This window comes from Silene latifolia, chromosome 4 (assembly GCF_048544455.1).
Source record: "Silene latifolia isolate original U9 population chromosome 4, ASM4854445v1, whole genome shotgun sequence".
Taxonomy (NCBI): Eukaryota; Viridiplantae; Streptophyta; class Magnoliopsida; order Caryophyllales; family Caryophyllaceae; genus Silene; species Silene latifolia.
Window position 1 is genome coordinate 104997770 of NC_133529.1, and position 20601 is coordinate 105018370.

The 20601-nt window shown below is 37.9% G+C and overlaps 1 protein-coding gene across 1 annotated transcript; it reads left to right on the forward strand.

Moving 5' to 3' along the window:
• Positions 1–5757: 5757 nt before the first annotated feature.
• On the forward strand, positions 5758–7156 carry LOC141652380 (heavy metal-associated isoprenylated plant protein 30-like). Its single transcript, XM_074459844.1, has 3 exons — positions 5758–6092; positions 6189–6264; positions 6777–7156. The coding sequence occupies exons 1-3, from the start codon at positions 5934–5936 to the stop codon at positions 7097–7099; spliced, it is 558 nt and encodes a 185-aa protein (XP_074315945.1). The 5' UTR covers positions 5758–5933; the 3' UTR covers positions 7100–7156.
• Positions 7157–20601: the final 13445 nt, after the last annotated feature.

The window sequence follows — 20601 nt, forward strand, 5'->3', positions numbered from 1 at the left end:
AGGTGGACCGGGTCTGAACATAGAAAAATACTCATAGATCCACGATTGTAGCAAAGTCAAGCAACCACCAATAGTCTTCACACCAGCACGTGAAGCCACACCCAACTGTCGGTACATGTAGGCTAGTGCACCGGCTCTACAAGCGTAGTGGTGTACACAAGCAGTATCAGTCACTAAGGGACCAACTGATGACGTAACCTATCACCTGATTTGTCGACGAAAAGCGTCGACCCCAAGACCACAGCCAAGAACCCCTGAGAATGAACAACATTACAACTAGCCATCGCCATGTCACAAACTGCATCTACCAATATACCCCCACTCTTGTAAATAGGGGCCTTCTTATTAGAGTTCAACAGAAACCTCAATTCGTTTTGTGACTTCCCGAAGAAGCCACAAACATACATAAGGGGATCCGCCGCCGTCCCGTCCGCACTCTCTACCTTACACCAGTCACCATCTACCCGAACACCTAAGATCAGCGCAACATCGTGAAGGAGTATGGACATCTCCTCAAAAGGCATGTGAAAACTGTTAGTGTCGGGTTGCCATTTCTCAACGAAAGCATCGTGAAGGAGTATGGACATCTCCTCAAAAGGCATGTGAAAACTGTTAGTGTCGGGTTGCCATTTCTCAACGAAAGCAGAAATAAGGGGCATGTTAAAATGCTCGGCCATGGAATCTGTAAGGTGGAAAAGACCACTACCGTCATAAATAGACCGAACGGCCGAAGGTAGTCGCCAGCTACTCAACAACCTCGTCCTACCAAACCGGTGGTAACCCGTCAAAACTGGTCGACCGACCTCATTAGGAGTCGGCCATAAAGTGTGGGCAATGTGGCCCCCAAAGCTGGGAATCACGTGGGGAACCAACGGACCACCCAGAACAGGATCGAAAACCAACCAAGAGACATCCTTAGCCGACTTCTTTTTCGGAGCCACGACACTACTAGAACTTCCATCCGACATACGCTGGAAACGTCCCTCCTCGTCCCGTCTATGGGGCCCCCTACGCACTCGCTCCGCACCCCCTCATCCTCAGCTACCTCATCAGCAACCCGAAGCACCTCCTCCTCCAACTCCTGCGCAGTCCACGACTGGGTACTACCCTCTCCACCCACCGGTGCTACCTAAGGCTCAAACTGGAGCCCCTTTCGAGCTCGAACATGACGGTCTTTTCTTCCACCGGCTAGCTATTCACAAAATAACAAAAAGGCGTTCATTAGTTAAATTAATAAAACAGAAAAATTTATTAATTATGGTGTTGTAATTCATTATTTCTTTTTATTTGGCGTGAAGACGGAAAAATAAGTTTAAAAAAAATTAAAAAATTAAAAAAAAATAATAATACACCGAATTAGGCCGGGACGGGGTTTATTAGTAATAATTAATTATTTTTTTACGAAAACAAAGCAAGAGGGAAAAATAAGTTAAAAAAATTAAAATATAAAATAAAATAATAATACAACGAATTAGGCCGGGACGGGGTTTATTAGTAATAATTAATTATTTTTTTACGAAAACAAAACAAGACGGAAAAATAAGTTTAAAAAAATTTTAAAAAATAAAATAAAATAAAAATACAACGAATTAGGCCGGGACGGGGTTTATTAGTAATAATTAATTATTTTTTAACGAAAACAAAACACGACGAAAAAAATAAGTTTTAAAAAAAAAAGAGAAAAAAAACATAGAACTGGGCTTGGATGAAGAACATTTTCGTCCAAAACCAGGCCCAGACGAAAATGTTTTTCGTCCAATACCCATACTGGACGAAGAACATTTTTGTCCGGGTCTGGTTTTGGACGAAAATGTTCTTCGTCCAAGCCCAGTTCGTATGTTTTTTTTCTTTTTTTTTTTAAAAAAAAAAATCGAATCAAGTGATGGCATTCCGACTAATTCCGTCTCAAATCAAAGCATCTATCCTAATTCCGTCTCAAATAAAGGCATCTATCCTAATTCCGTCACAAACATAAAAACTAAGAAAATATTAAAATTAAAATTACTATAGAATACATACCTTGTTGAATGTTTGAATTTGATGACGGAAATGATGTGGTTGAAGACGGTGTTTTCGTTGTTATGTGAGACGGGTTTTTTTTCTTTATATTTTAAGTGTGAAATGGTGATTTTTGGAGAAAATGAAAAATATAAGGGGGAGTGTGAGGGAGGGGTAGTTTAGGAAGTTCATTAATAATTGTCGACGATAATTAGTAATGTGTCGACGATCTTTAGTAGGTTGGTTTTTTTTAACTAGAAAACTTTAAATAGGCATAACTCGTATTTACGAGCTCAAAAAATTATGATTCTTTTTTTCAAAATCGATTATCTTTTTTAGAACAACGATTTGAAAAAAAAAGGTTTGTTACATTTGGATCTCGTGGCTAAGAGCTATTGTTTATCAAAGTTTCTTTGACCGAACAAACTTTGAGTGACCATATGATTCCTGTTGAAATATAAAATCATTTTTTTATAAAGAGTAAGTACACAAACAGAGAGAGGGGGGGGGGTGTGTTTCAGGTGAGTCCACCATTTTGGTTGAGTCCCTAAGTCCTATTCTTAGCCGATTATTCTGTGAGTGTAACTTTACTGTTTTATGAGCGTAACTTGAGTCTATGAGTGTAACTTTAATTCTTTACGAGTATCACTTTAATCTTTTAACGTATTTTTTATATAAAAAATTGAATTTATGTAATAAAATATTATTTTGACTATATAAATTTGAATTTATGTAATTTTAACTAATTATGTAATTTCAATATTTGTGAGTGTAACTTTAATACTTTACATGTGTAACTTTAGTATTTTAAGAGCGTAACTTTAGTCTTTTAAGATCTTTTTTTAGGTAAAAATTTTAAATGTAAGTAATTTTTTAAGATCTTATTTTAGGTAAAATTTTTAAAACTACAAGGCTGGAAGGAATGCATGCTACCTTTTTCGGGGAAGGAAGTCATTATCAAAGTTGTTACGCAGGCTATCCCCACAAACATGATGAGTTTCTTTGCTATTCCGGAGGGGCTCATTGAGGAGTTGCAATCGGTGATGGCTCGGTTTTGGTGGGGTTCTAAGGAGGGGGAGAGAAAGCTCCATTGGTGGTCATGGGATAAGTTGTGTAAGCCTAAATCTCTTGGTGGGATGGGGTTTCGGGACTTGCGGTCGTTCAATCATGCTCTTTTGTTTAAGCAAGTGTGGAGATTACTTGTGAGGCTGAAGTCACTGGTGTCTCGCATCCTTAAGGCCAAATATTTCAAGCGCGACTCCATTTTGGATGCGAGTAGGGGTTTTGATCCTAGTTTTACGTGGAGGAGTTTGTGGAATGCCAAAGCGTTGTTGCTTGATGGCCTTAGGTGGAGAGTAGGGGATGGACAGCATATTAAGGTGTGGGAAGATGGGTGGGTACCCGGGGTTTGGGGAACAAGATTTCTCTGGCTCCAAATATTGAAGCTAATCTCGAGATGGTGGTCAAAGAGCTGATTGATAGAGAGAGATGGGGGTGGAAGGCTAGCCTTATTTACGATCTTTTCACTAATGATGAGGCCAAAGCCATCTTGAGCATCCCGTTGAGCAGGGAACCAGTTGATAACCAGTTATTATGGTGGCCGAATAGGTCGGGTCTGTATTCCGTTCAATCGGGTGATTGGTTATGGAAGAGGTCGACATCCCCGTTGGAGAATCTGAATGCTGAGAGGGAAGTTGGCAACTGGTGGAACCAAATTTGGAAGTTCCAAATTCCCCCGAAGTTAGCCCACTTTGTCTGGCGTACAAGTGCTAATTTGTTGGGCGTTAGGGCGAATGTAGCGTATCGTCACTATGTCTCGGATCCCCTGTGCAGCCGGTGCCTTGGTGGACCTGAAACTATTATTGATGCTTTGTTCGAGTGTGGGTGGGCGCAGTTTACGGGAGAGTAACGAGTTTGCTGAACTTCATCATGAAGCACCTCATGTTTCCTATGCATGGTGGTTTGTTTGGTTTGAGGAGCGGCTGGATAGGAGGACTTTGCCGAGGTATCTGGCGTTGGTGTGGGCTATTTGGTATATTCGTAACGCTCGAATTTTCGAGAAGACTGAGCCCAACGGGGATGTGGTGATGCTAGGTTTTTTGAAGATGGTGGAGGAGTATACAATCTATAAGGTGTAAGGGAGAGTGTCGGGGGGTAACAATGGCATGCCAACCTCGGCTGGGTGGGTACGACCTGGTCAAGGGAAGTTTAAGGTGAATACCCATGCAACAATTTTTGATAGTGGTGATGTGGTTTTAGGGGCTGTGGTTAGGAATGAGGACGAGGAGGTTCTCCTGGTCGATTCTAGGAGAGTGGTTGGGGAGTGGACTCCGGAGGTGGTTGAGGCGAAGGTGATGCTATTGGCTAGGAGCTAGCGAGAAGAAAGGGTTGGACGGAGCTTGTTGTTGAAGGTGATGCTAAGGAGGTTGTCGACGCGGCAGTAGCAGGAAGGATAGTTAGAACCCCTTTTGGTCTTTGTGTTAATGATATTTGTGCTAGTGCTAGTTTGTTGTCTTTTTGTAAGTTTTCTCATGTGAAACGAGAAGGGAATACGGTGGCGAATCATGTTGTTAGGTGATTTAATATAAGTTTTTTTTTTTCCAAAAAAAAGATCAAAATTATAAACAAAACGTGTACCATTACAATAGCCATGAAACCATAAAATTAAGTATCAAAAGAATTGTACAATTCAAAAATATGTTTTGGTATTGTTTATATGATAAAGCATGTTAAGAATTGAGCAAGACAAAAGGATTACAAAATGCAGTCTCTTAGAGCATGTACAATAGAGAGGATTGTGTCTCCTCTTAGCACACTCTCTCATCTTAAAGGAGGTCCTCTCTATTGTGGAACTAATGTAAAGGATTCTCTTAGTAAGAGGATAAAGAGGACTTCCTCTAATTTTAGAGGAAGTTGTGTCTTGGACCTTGTGCCATTCAACCCATCAATATTTTTATATATTATCATTTCCTTATATATTTTTTTAAAATTAAAGATTAGAGTGTAGTGATTAATATAAGAGGAAGAGGAAGCTTTACTCTTTATTGTGGAAAAATATAAGCAAAATATAGAGGAAGAGAATGAAGATAGTGAAGAATGAGGTGGTTAAAAAGTGAATGAGGTGTCAAAAAACAAGAAGGGGAGAAAAAAATTAAGAGGATTAAAAGCCGCTCTTTCTATAGTACATGCTCTTAAAACATGGGAGTCTACATAAACAATTAAACATACATGTGAAATGTTGACATGCTAAGTCTTCAAAAAAAGTTAATTTAAATTTCTAAGAATAAAGGCGCGGAATTGGTGGATGATGATATTTTACTGAGAAGTTGATTAAAACTTGTCACTGGGAATCCATAATGAAGAGATGAGCATAATAATATGTTGTTTGAAAAAACATCTGAATGAAAGAGGCCAGGGGGTTGTGGTGAATCTTATTCCTTGTCGAAAGGGGTTTCCAGTTCCCTCATTTGTGGGGTCTCCTTCCGGACTTGGGATGACAAAAAGTATCCTCAAATATTCATCAGATTCGTAGACAAGCTTTTTTTTTTTTTAAGTAATTCCAAGCCAAAAGCATAAGTATAATAATAATAATAATAATAATAAATTAATAATACTCCGTAATCCTTGTAATTTAAAACCCCGTGCGGCGCGGTAATGCGCATTACTACTTAGTTAAATGAAGAATAAATAAATAAAGCAAAGAGGAATCATGATTTCAGGGAATATAAATATAAATGAATTAGGAAAGGCATGATGTCTGATATGCTGTGCAGAGAGTGCAGGAGGAATATCTTATATCTCTCTAGCTATCTCTCCTTAATTACTTCATTTCCAAACTAATATTAACGGCCGACGACCTTATCTTTATCTTATCATTCAAGCTATTAACCAATTATTCTTGCGGGTGTGCATCTGTGAGTGTGTATATATATAGAATGGCTCGTATGTTAAAGAGAAGTGTCTCCCTGTTTATATCTGCCATTTCCAACTGCTTCTTTAGCAGCCATAACAATCACACCCATCCCAAAAGGATTAGCCACGTTAATAACTATTACTATAACATGCCCAACAAGTCCCGTCCACTATCGTTGCAGGTTTGCGACTACTATATCTTTCCTTTTTTCTTTAGCTACTTACAATCTTAAATCTTAATCTTGTACCTACAGCTACTGACCACTTTTGATTTGTAGACTGTTGAGCTCAAGGTTCGCATGTGTTGTACTGGTTGCGAACGGGTCGTCAGGGATGCCATTTTAAAACTTAGAGGTAACTGCGCCTTACTCCTTTATCAAACTCATCAATGTTTAATTTACTACTTTACGCGTCACTAACTTAATTTTATACCCATTAATTCTTAGTTTATATTTACTACTTAACTCAAAAACTAAGGCTATATAGAGATGATGCTGCAAATTCTGAAACATACAATACGTAGGCGTATGTAAAAGATGGGTGTGACTATTAAAGCATAAATTATTATTACTAAGTCTAAAACTCATCATCACCCGCTGGTAACAATACTTTTGGATTGTAATAGCTAGACTGGCACAAGCAGTTAACGTACCATACCTACCTCTGCTGGTGCGAGCTAGTATGGATCGATTTTTAGCAGGTAATAAGGCCGGTAAGAGTATCAAACATAACGACACAAAATGGGTGGTGGGGCGAAGGCGAATTTTGCATTGTAGATTATTAATATCTGGTCTTGGTCTATCAAGTGTTGAAAATTGAAACATTTTTGTTTGTATGAATATGAATTATGAATAAAAAAAATGAAGGAGTGGACTCAGTGGATGTGGAGCTAAAGATGGAAAAGGTGACGGTAGTGGGATATGTGGACCGGAACAAGGTACTGAAAGCAGTTCGAAGGGCAGGAAAGAGGACTGAGTTTTGGCCATATCCAAACCCACCTCTCTATTTCACTTCGTCTACAAACTATTTCAAAGACCTTACTAATGACTTCAAGGAGAGTTATAACTACTACCGTCATGGTTACAATGTTGGTGATAGACACGGCACCATCCCTGTTACCTCTCGCGGTGATGACAATGTCAGCAACATGTTTAATGACGACAATGTCCACGCTTGTCGCCTCATGTAATCTTAATAACTTACGGAGTACTACGTTATCACTTATCTCACTCTCTGTTATCAATTCTATCTTATTCTCACCTTTATACCAGTTTTAAATCCGTATAGAATTGCACAGATTTGTTACATAAACATGCATGTTCCTTGTGTTCGTGGGAATCGCCACATAATTAAGCTGTCCATAGACTAAAAACCGGTCTTGGTAGATAGATGTTGACCAGAGATTGTTCTTGACTTTTCTTTATTGTCATTATTGCTAAACAAATAGTAATAGGGAATTGCCTGCTATAAAAACGTACTTGAAATTTACTAGAATTCAAAATCGTAAGTATTATTCGAGCAATGTGCACTATATCACCTTTATGACTAATAGATACAATTGTACACGGAATCACGCGAGATCCTAAATTTGTTACGGTTAAATCGATAACATTACTAAACCACGTAATTGATCAATGTTTCTAAGAAGTATCACCATAGCACCAACCTTCAGCCTCAATTAATGATTCGGAACGCTATAACATCTGCCACTCTATTATGTTGACAAAATCGAACTCGCGTTAAACTCCTTCATCAATCACCTCCTAAACACTGCACCAAGAGTAAATACTGTTAGGGATAAAAACTACATTTTTATCACCCGTGACGTGGCAGGCGACGATTGGGGGGAAAGCAATTGTGAGGGATTGATGACATGGCGCGTGGAGAGCCGTAGGATCAAAAACAAACAAACACACTTTGAAAAATGGTAAAACACACGTGCAGAAGATTGAGTCAAGCAACAAACCCCTATTCTTAAGGGAATTGACCAGATATTTAGGAGCAGAAGCAGGAGGAAGTTCTAGGACCCTGGGTCTAACTCTGGCAGCTATATAAGCACTAGAAGAGCAACGCAACAGGGGCATTCGAACTCTAGCATATTCAACATACTATTACTCAAATTTACGTCTACACTTAGCAACAATTCGCTAGTAAAATAAGTCTTGTATTTCCTTACTTGCATAATTCCGTCTCAATTATAGTGCAAAGTTGGTGGGATTCCGACTCCCCCTACGGTTGTTCCTACATCGGGTTTTTCGCGTCAGTTCCTTGTGTTGTTCTCTTGTTTCGTTACTCATTCGCACGTTTTACTCGTCGCATTCATTCCATCATCGGCCAAAGATTAATCACTATCACTCACTAATCAAAATTAATAATCCGGTAAATTTTTACCAAAACAGTTTGGCGCCCACCGTGGGGCATAGTGATCATTTTCTATAGCCAAATTTCGCAAGACCGAACCAGTCGTCGTCATGTCCGGAACCAGCCAGAACCCTTCCAGCAGCCAGAGCATGCCAGCCCTGTCTTCTGGAGCAGGATCTACTCCTGCATCCGCAGGATTAGTAAGTGCACCTCCCGCGTCCAGTCAGATGATCCCCGTCAGCATGTCGCCAAGAACCATGCCTTCGTCTCTGCCTCTGAAACCGCCGCAGATACCAAAGGCAGTAGGCGCACCCAACCAGTCCATATCCAGTAGGGAAAGCAGCCCCAGTTGAGGTGAAGCTGCATCCAGAGCCCCGATCCAAGAGGGATCAGGTGCAGAAGTTCTCAGAAGCAGAGGACCTCTAGTGCTTGATCCGATGCAGCTGATGATTCAGGGGATGAACACTCTGCGTCAGGCCATTGAGGATCTGAGGAAGGACAGCCAGAACCTGATTGCTCAGATCGTGACAGCAGTCCAGACCAAACCAACATCAGCACCTGAGGCCCCGAACCGAACCAGCGATGGAGGATTGAGTCGATCAATTCCGTTGGAAGTAGTCACCAGACTAGACCTTGCAGGAGTAGCACCCAGTGAACCAATTGAGCCAGAGGATTGGGATGCTTGTCGTTTGACAACCCGTCCAGCCTGCAGCAGACACCAGGTAATGCTTTGTTTTAACACTCCGTCAGGATCCGACCTTCCGCCGTTTTCAGGTACTTCTGCACACTAGACATCAGGGTGGCAATCTGGACCTGTCATCAATACAGCAGTCCTATCCTGCAGCCAGTTCACCAGTGGAGCCTGGATCGGAGGCCTACAGCAGACACTAGGATGGCAGCATGGATCCATAATCAACGCAACACCAGTAACCAATCACCCAGTGTCTGGCCAATTTTCTGGAGTGCCCTGGCTAGGAGGTACACCTGCTGATTCCTTCCCGCCAATCTCTAACCCTCTTGCAGGAGCAGGTAGTTCGCTGGAGCAGCAGTATCAGGAGCTGAGGGGCCTGATCTACAGGATACCAGGCGTACGAGACAGATACGCGAACTCGCCTTTCGTGGACGACATAGCCCTCGTCGGTGTTCCTAAAGGGTGTGTACCGCCAGCCATGACGCTCTTTGACGGAACCATAGATTCACTCGATCATGTCAACCACTACAAGCAAAAAATGATGTTGATAACCGCAAATGGACCTTTAAAGGAAGCTTGTATGTGCAAAGGATTCAGGTCAACCTTGTCTGGAGCAGCCCTGCAGTGGTTCGTCGGCCTGCCGAACAAGAGTATAGCTAACTTCGCCGACCTAGTTAATGCATTCGACGAGCCACACAGCAGTAAAGCGGAGAAGCGGACAGTGACTCTGGGATAGTGCAAGGGTTTGAGGAATCTACTCGTGATTACTTAAATAGGTTCAACAAAGAGAATATGGCAATTCCGAGATGTGATATAGCAACCGCCATACATGCCTTATGCTGAGGAGTGCACCAGGATTCAGACCTTTACAAGGACCTGACGAAACACCCTTACACCACCTTTGAGGAAGTAGAGTCAAAGGCAATTGCTGTCATAAGGCTGGAGGAAGACTCTGCATCTATTAGAGGCATTTATGATTCAGACCCAGTATCCAGAAAAGCTCAAGTGGAGAAGAGGAGTGAAAGGTCTAAACCCTACAGTAGGAGCGTAAACAAAGTTTCTAGAAGTTCTGAAGAAAAGAGCGAAGCGGATCTGCCTCCGAAAGTAAGTGAATATGGTTTTACCACTAATCTTGCAGGACTATTTAAAGCCTTGCAGGAGCTGGGACGCAGAGTCAGATGGCCCAAACCTCCAGCAGAAGGATACTCAAACAGCAGAAAGGATACAGGCAAAAAGTGCGAGTTCCACGGCAGCAACACCCATGACACCGACGAATGCCATTCCCTCAGAAAGGAAGTCAAGTTTCATTATGATCAAGGAAACCTGGATCACCTCCTACCCAGAGGCACAACCAGAGTGAACTCGGCAGATCAGGTTCTGCCATCTTCTCCTCCTCCTCAGTGCACTAGAACTGTGAATGTTATTACAGATGGATCAGATCTATGCGGACTGACATATTCAGCAGCAAAGAGCCATGCAACCAGAACTAAGGGAGACAAACCAAAAAGTTCCTGCAGGATCAATCGCCAGAATATGCCATCAGTCACCTTTGACGAAACAGATGCTCGGTCTGCTCCAGAACAGCACCATGATGCTCTAATAATCACGCTCCCCATAGGAAATTGCGAGGTGAGAAAGATCTTGGTGGATACCGGAAGCTCCGTCAACTTAATCATGCTAGAGACGTGTTAGAAATCTATATATCATTATTACAACATATTCTTATATGTTACAATTTAATTTAGTCATAAAATTAATTTGGATCTTATGCATGCAAACATGAATAAAGATAAATAAGAAATCGTTTTCCTTACATTGAGAAATCGGATATATGGGCACAAATGAGTTCTCCTACTCACTTGTTCTTGAGCTCTCCAAATATTGGATGAACAAGGATTCAAGTATAGAATCCCTCCCAAGGAATAATACCCAAGATAACCTTTTAATAAAATTAATATTATTAATACTAGAACAATATTAATCTATATAAAATTGACCCAAAATACTAATTTTGGTCTCTTAATTTCGGTTAAGAGAAGGGAGAAAAAGAAGTGATTTTTATCTCTCTAAAAACTCTATATTTTTAGATGATGGAATGAATAATGCACTAGCATTCAAGTAGTGTATATTAAACAAATTATAGAGAAAAACCCTTTGGCATTTCTCTATGAAAAACCGGGTAGGGGGGGGGGGGGGTACGTGGTATTAGCCAATGCATGATCAAGTTGCTCTTCACAAAAAATACTAGGTTTGCATGGCTATGTATTAGGTTAAATGATTATGTTTTCCACTCAATTAATCAACACAATATTTTCTCCTAATACACCCTAAATTTCGGTACATATAGTGTAAAATGGGAAATCCATTTTACACATTATTTTGTCAATTTGTCACATGTAACATGTTTCATGACATTAGCTATATCAAATGTATTTTTAACAATTAAAAATCAACATATTAATAAAATATGTCACTTATAAAATTAACCTAGTAATTCATAATTACTTGTACCGTAATGGGTTCCCGAGTCATAAAGTACAACATTCTGTATTTATATTAATCAATTCATTCCGTTTCAATTGTTTCCGTAAACAATAATTTCATCTAAGTAATAAAACAATTCGATTACTTAGACCGTATCTTATTTAATCAAATTATAACGAGATACGTAAATATAACTTCCAAAATCGTCCGTCAATTTTAAGTAATTTAATTAACCCATATCGTCATACGATCAATTAAATAATCAATTAAGAGTGTTACCCTTTAGGTATGACCTAAGGGGATCAATGGATCACCACCGTCGCACACACAGTAATGTCAAACTCTAGTCAGCCAATCATTACCGATAAGTGTGGACCAGTTGACAGTAAAATATTACTTCCCATATGTATTCTTTAAAATGAGATTTAAACATGTGATCATCATGATCGACAGTTGTGATCGCATTATTGTCGGAGGACACATATTTCAACAATCTCCCACTTGTCCTCGACAAGTGTGCGTCACCAATTCTCTTGTCCTATTACTATCTCCCACTCAATGCAAGGTGTCTTTCAGGTCGTACTTGCAAGTGATCATATCCAGAGTGGTTTCCTCGATCTGGAGAATAACTTATTGACCGGATTTATCTACCATAGATATCTTCCGAGCGTGGCCACGCATTTTCAGTTCATTACTCCTCGAGTGGCCCTGAGATATTATTATAACCCTGACTAGGGGTGGACAATTCCTATCGCACTTATTCTCTTCGACTAGCCACAGCCATCATAACCCAAAATATGCCCATTTGACCCCATTTACGAAGGTCGTAGTAACACAAATCAAAGTTAATCTGTAACTGTGCCATCTTAGGCGAACAGTCTTTAGTCAAATGATTCGACTCATTAGAATACTATAGTAGCTCTCGTCACGACTAGGCTATATAAATTTGCCAGAACTCTATAAGCGGTCATAAGGCCCGACAAAGTGTTCCTAACAGTCTGCCTATGTGATCGACTAGTCATCTCACATGACTTCATGGCACTTGAACTTGCCATCAATTGCATCACACTCTAGTCACTTCGAGACGTCACCTCATGTAAGTAACTATGGGCGAATACAATGTTAATCCGCGTTCACTTTAACGGGGTTCAATTGTCTCTACAACTCGTTTGGATATAACAAAGTATAAGGTGAGTTAATAAAAACTCAAACGACGAATGTCGACATCACATCTGGGTAGTCAATACCATATTTCAACCTTGTGATGTATATCGTAAGCGTGTAAACACTAGTCGATTGCAATAGAAGTTTAACATACCATGTGTCCATGTGTTCAAACTTCTTTAATTGCATTTTCCTTTATATTCATGTTATCTTTTATAGCATGAACCTTACTAAGTACACATATAGGTTCCCAACCTAGGTTTGGGTTCTTTATCTTGAAAGAACTTTCTGGTTGTTTATCACATAACCAACGAATTTGTGGTGGATGATATAACTTGCACTGGTCAAGTGTTCTACCCACTCACAATGCACTAGGTATACGTTTTGTAGAGTCTTGCAACAATTGTCAAGGTGATTAGCCTAGCACTTCTCATAAGTCCTAGCATATTAGAAAATATTAGTCTTGAGTAACTTCTTACTTTAACTAAGTATCTTTCCAAACTTCTTATTTCTCCTTTTAGCTTGAATAGCTTAGGAATTTCATAAATCCTTACGTGTGTTCGAACTTCAATATGTGCAACCTCTTGACACATAACAGAGTGTTCTGTCCAACACTGAAATCGCTCATTGGTTCCCTTCGAGAATTCATGACGATTCTTCTATGGTTTGCCAATGAATCATCATGCTCTTATGCATATGATTCATTATTGGACATGTGCATGATTATTCTAATGGCAGAAACATTAGTAAATAATAATCATGTGATCAACCATTCTTAGGTTCAATGAACGACCATGACTGCTAATGGCAATTCCATTTTCATTGACGTGAATAACCTACGTTTCTCGTTGATTCGATGTGTATATCTCAATACTTATCCAACATCTCATGATGTGATTGGATTCATCATAGTCCATTTTCATCCAGAATTGAAAACTCAAATACTTCTTTGTGAAAGATAGTATTAGCTCGTCATTCTCAATGAGTAGTGAGTTATAAATTTTAAAAGATGATTTCTCCCACTAGATTCCATGTCTTCACATGATAATTTCCAACTCCCACTTAATTCCACATGTTTCGTAGTTGACCACTCAATCGAAACAATACAATTTGCTTTGCCAAGTTATTAAGATTCAAACCATATATGTTCTTAACATATCATTTCAAAATACCTATTTAGAAAAGGTTTCAATCTTAAACTTATGGAAAGAGATTTTTAATCTCTAACTCATTCATTTTATAATGATGCGTAGCAATGTCATTATTTAAATGTGAATTTCATTTATTATACGGCCTTCTCAAAATACCCTTTTCGGAAGGAGGTTTTAACCATTTCATTTTCATAATGAGGTTAAGTAATGACACTAGCGTGGTTAACAATTAATTTAGCTTTTGTAGATATCGGTATATCGTTCTTTGCAACTTTTAGTCATAAATCACATTTATTTTCGAGGATGCAACTTTGTTTCATTTAGGCTCTTAAGTAAATATCAATATTGAAACTATTGGTCAAAAGTCGTTCATATACTAGCCAAATCTCTTGATAAGACTTTACATTAGTCATTCTTCTTCCAAAAACTTTTTTTTGGTCTCCTCATGTAGTAATCTTGAGAACATATTCTTTTGATTGCTTCACTTGGTCTCTTTTGTCATGTAGATTTCATCTATTCGAGACCCTAGATCTCATCTATTCGTGTACACTATCTATATATAGGTATACAAATCATTCTTTCTTGCGTAGATCTCATATACACAAGTACACAAATTTGCTTTGTGTTCTTTGTGTCTTCATTTTTCTCCCACTCTATCTTTAGAATAAATACACTAGAGATTCAAAGATAGCTTATGAGACACAAATAATGATTTTGAAGTATAAGGAGGTCTATCTCATAGGTTGACTAATTGTTTTAGATTTGATAAGTGTACTTGGTGATTGACATTCCTTTAAGAGAGTTCATCAACTCAACATCACTTTATAATTGATCATACACAAGCCTTAAGCTTGTGGACATATAATGAATCCCATCATTATAGTTGTCTATTAGATCACTTTAAGTGGATGATCATATGTTTCTATGTGCAAGCATATATAGACGAATTTTTAGAACAAGGAAAAATACGATAAAACGGGTGACTTGGGTTGCAAACCAAGCCACCATAATCCAAAATACAACAATTGTTTAGAAAGGATCAAAAATTTCCATGTCGAACACGGAAATCAAAACAGTTCTAAAATTCGAAACATAAATTAAAATAAGACAGTAAAAAACCAAGCTTCATGGAAGCTACTCCTAGCTTCTTGATGATTTCTCAAGCTTGCTTTTCCTTTTCTTTGTCCTTACTTGGTGGAGGCCCTATTTACAATAAAAAGGGGATACATTATCACAACTTTGTATCACAATACCATAGTTGAATTAGAAACATAAAAGAAAGGATAGTCATTTACCTACTGGAGTGATCTTTCCAGCTTTGATGTCACCAAGATACTTGGGACCATTTCTTTTCCAATGTCCAACACCATTACAATAATGGCATTTATCAAGAGGACCCTTCTTGATCTTGGAAGTGCTAGCTTCAAAAGTCTTAGCCTTGGTGAAAATGGAAGCTTGCTTCTTACCCTTCTTCCCATTCTTTTTGAACTTTCCCTTGCTCTTTGTGCTTATGTTAAGCACATCCTTAGGTGGGTTAACATTTAACCCCATGTCTCTTTCGGCTTGCACAAGTAGCTTGTGCAACTCTTCAAGAGACACGTCCTTGTCTTGCATGTTAAAATTCACCCGGAATTGAACATATGCCTTGACTTTGGATAAGGAGTGTAGAATCCTATCTACAATGAGTTCTTTGGGGATTTCAACCTTTTGAATCTTCAAAGTCTCGACTAGCTCCATTAATTTGAGCACGTGAGGGCTAACCTTTTGGCCCTCCTTAAAGTCGAGATCAAAGAATGCCGCGACCGCCTCATATTGGACAATCCTCGGAGTTTGTGAAAACATTGTCACAAGCTTGGAATAGATTTCATTATCGGTGCCCATTTTAAAGGCTCTCCTTTGGAGATCCGCCTCCATCGCAAAGATCAACATATTTTTCATTGCGGCGGACTCCTTGTGGTAAGCCTCATATGCTTCCCTAGTAGCGGCACTCAACCTAGCATTAGGTTCGGGTGGAGAGGCCTCGGTGAGGTAACGAAGCTTGTCATCACCTTGGGCGACTAATTTGAGTTGGGCATCCCAATCGAAGAAATTTGACCCATTATTTTCAAGTTTACAATGATCCATGAAGGATCGGAGTCATGAAGTATTAGTGAGAGGTGTGGCGTTGGTGTTTGGAGTGGCCATTTGTTATGAGAAATAGATGTGATCTACAAAACGAGAATTGAAGGAATAAAACATATGTCGTTTTCAAATAATAATACTCGTAAAAAAATTAATTTAAACAAGTTTTATTGCATTTATCTAGTGACCTCTACCTAACTTGATAAATGATTCCAAGACCCAAATTCATATTAACTTGGGCACGGTAGGGCCGATTCATCCCTTATCAATATAACTCGGTGGATTAACGCTTTAATCGATTCTACTTTTAGAACTCTTGGTCGATAAAATTACATTAACATTTATCTTTAGCCCGGAACACATGCGACTACGGTCACGAATACTTCCGTTGAGCTCAATCCAAATTTCGAATAAATGTGTCCATGATCCAAATCCACATCAACTTGGGCACGGTAGGGCCGATTCATCCCTTATCAACATGAATTCGGTGGATAGACATTTATCACCCACTTCCCCTACGTAACAAGGTTTGTACCCCGGTAGGGCCGAGTGCACTCCCTCGCGAAATAGGTTTTCATGGTTTCTACTTTTTGGTAAAGCTAAGTCTCAATTTTTATTTTTAGCGAGAGGTCATGTCAATTTATTAGCTATCACGTTTTAAGTGAACTAAAGCGCTGAACTACGATAATTGTAATTGACACGGTCGATATACTCGATTAAAATGATAATGCATGTTTTAGTTATGGCGATTTAGCGATGCATGCAACATATAATAAAATGCAAAACATAAATAAAATCCTAGTATGGCCTTCCTAAAATAGTAAATCTAATAAACTATTACAAATTCGGAAACCAACTCCATTGGTCCCTTGAACTTCGGTTTTGGCACGCATCTCGAGGTAACACCGTCTTTAATGGATCGCCTTCTAGAGTGGCATAGTCTTGAGGAACTCAGGAATAAATAAATTACATAACAAATTACATAATTTCCTATTATACATTTGTAATTAAAATAAAATAAATCTATTAAATTACAAAATGGTGATACGAGATCACAATAAATTACAACCGAATCGATATTCCCATACATTTCGGGTAATACCAATTAAAAACTAAGGCCATACTAAGTAAAATTACATAATTCAAAAATTACATAAAATAAAATTATGACAATCATAAATAAAATGCAGCATTATAATATGTATGAACATGCCCAATTTTATGCTAAATCGCCTTTAAGGAGCCAATATCGTATATTAAACGGTTTTTACGGATTTGCGTGATTCAACCTTTTAAAATCACAATAAATTATATAAAATCACATTTATGTATTAGTTAATTACCCTAACCATGTTAGGACTCAAAATTAGTCTCCACTAACATATTGAAAATAATTAACTTATATTTCTTAAAATTGTTCATTAATGGACTCAAAATTACAATAAAATGCCATAAACTCCAAATAAATCACAAAAATTTCAAATAAATTTGAAATTTGAAATTTTAAACTCATGAAAATTATGGAAAATACCATGACACTCATAATGTTCAAAAACTTAGGTTAAAAAATTTCGAAAAATATCGGGAGAAACAATGTTGCGGTTTATCGGATTTATCAATTATAATCATAAAAACATGAGAAAATTATATTTATCAAGTTTTCAATTTTAGATCTGAAATATATGATAAAATGCAACATGTGACGTTTTTCCTTAGTCATGAAGTATGTTTTATCAATTATTCACTAATTAAAGTCACTATTTATGCTATTTTTCATCAAAAACTCATAAATCATGCATAAAAACTTCATTATAGTCTATTATTTTACACACATCTTGTAAAATTTCATAATAAATTTCTATGACCAGATTCGAAATATTTCTCATATTAACCTATTTAATCATTTAAATTCGATTTTATCATGAAAAATCCATATTTCGAGCATAAGAACTCATAAAATTATGAAAATTTACAGGTCATCTAAATATAATATATGTGAAAACATATCCAAAAACCACTAGAAAAATCGAAGTTTAGCTAATTTTAGTCCGAAAATGACATTTTTATCATAAAATCACATTTTAATGCCATTATTATATAAAATGAACAACAAAAATCCATAAATTAACCAAAATATCCTAAATACATTTTAGGATCAGAAACTTTAACATGCATAATTGATTTCGTGATATATCATAATAAACACAAATTTATAAGTTTTATTTGTTAATCGTATAACTCGGAAAAACTATAACCGATTTGCATGCAAACAACCTAAGGCTCTTGATACCGCTTGTTAGAAATATATATCTCATTATTACAACATATTCTTATATGTTACAATTTAATTTAGTCATAAAATTAATTTGGATCTTATGCATGCAAACATGAATAAAGATAAATAAGAAATCGTTTTCCTTACCTTGAGAAATCGGATATATGGGCACAAATGAGTTCTCCTACTCACTTGTTCTTGAGCTCTCCAAATATTGGATGAACAAGGATTCAAGTATAGAATCCCTCCCAAGGAATAATACCCAAGATAACCTCTTAATAAAATTAATATTATTAATACTAGAACAATATTAATCTATATAAAATTGACCCAAAATACTAATTTTGGTCTCTTAATTTCGGTTAAGAGAAGGGAGAAAAAGAAGTGATTTTTAACTCTCTAAAAACTCTATATTTTTAGATGATGGAATGAATAATGCACTAGCATTCAAGTAGTGTATATTAGACAAATTATAGAGAAAAACCCTTTGGCATTTCTTTATGAAAAACCGGGTAGGGGGGGTGGTATTAGCCAATGCATGATCAAGTTGCTCTTCACAAAAACCACTAGGTTTGCATGGATATGTATTAGGTTAAATGATTATGTTTTCCACTCAATTAATCAACCCAATATTTTCTCCTAATACACCCTAAATTTCGGTACATATAGTGTAAAATGGGAAATCCATTTTACACATTATTTTGTCAATTTGTCACATGTAACATGTTTCATGACATTAGGTATATCAAATGTATTTTTAACAATTAAAAATCAACATATTAATAAATTATGTCACTTATAAAATTAACCTAGTAATTCATAATTACTTGTACCGTAATGGGTTCTCGAGTCATAAAATACAACATTATGTATTTATATTAATCAATTCATTCCGTTTCAATTGTTTCCGTAAACAATAATTTCATCTAAGTAATAAAACAATTCGATTACTTAGACCATATCTTATTTAATCAAATTATAACGAGATACGTAAATATAACTTCCAAAATCGTCCGTCAATTTTAAGTAATTTAATTAACCCGTATCGTCATACGATCAATTAAATAATCAATTAAGAGTGTTACCCTTTAGGTACGACCTAAGGGGATCAACTGATCACCACCGTCGCACGACAGTAATGTCAAACTCTAGTCAGCCAATCATTACCGATAAGTGTGGACCAGTTGACAGTAAAATATTACTTCCCATATGTATTCTTTAAAATGAGATTTAAACATGTGATCATCATGATCGACAGTTGTGATCGCATTATTGTCGGAGGACACATATTCCAACAAGACGCTTAAAGGCATGGGATTCACCGAGAAAGATCTATCAAAGAAGGCGGTCCCCTTAGTCGGTTTCAGTGGCGAAACAAAGCATTCCCTAAGAGAAATCGTCATCCCTACTTATGCCGGAAGTGTTAACAAGCAGGTAAGATATCTGGTTATTGATGGACCCTCTACTTACAGTGTGATCCTTGGCAGGCCCTGAGTTGCGTGCCAACAATTGATGAAGAAATAAGGGTTTACGATTACTTACAAAGTCTACATGCGAGATGCGATTAATGTTAGTATTCCGTCTCGAAACCGTCTCCCTCTCTTCTCTCTTGTAAATTAGGGTTTGTAGGTGAGATGAGTAAAAGTGTATTACGTTTGATAGGGTAAGATATATATAGGTATTATGTAAGTCCAGGTAGATTAAGAAATAGAATCATGCGTAAAAAGATCTCGCTGCTACACCCTGTCGATCGACAGTCAGTATGTGTCGATGGTCATGCTCCCCCATGGTCGATCGACCATGTCATTCGACACAGCATTGCCCTCAGCCCCTATGTCGATCGACAGCTCACCTATGTCGATCGACAAGTTCAATAGACACAGCATCCACAACATTAAAACACAACCTCTTGGTCGATCGACAATCATTACCCTAGTTAGACTTTGTCGTTAGACTTTGTTGTTAGACTTCGTCGTTAGACACAACCTAGTGTCGTTAGACTTCGTCGTTATAGACAACCTACACTTCTCCTTATGTCAAACGACTTATCCCGCATTAGTCTATCGACTATGCCATTCAACAATCACGGGTATTACAGAGTCCGAGTAGGACGACAGGTCAAAGTAATTCGGACGGCGACAGATAAAGGTTAAGAAACGTACTGTAACACCCCCATACACAAAGGTGCCTTACCATGACCACCTAATGCATGAAAGTTATACCATCTCGGTTACCCGGGGAAATGTATATCAAATAGACCATCAAAGAACGTACTTTAAATAAATAGTTTAAGTGATTATATCAAAACCCAAAACTACAAAGTATGATACAACTGTTCCAAATCCAAATTCCAACTAAAGTAAACAAAATTTTCGACACAACAACGGAAGACTCCTAATTGACTCGTGGTGACTCATGCCAAGCTAATACCTCGCGCATCCAAG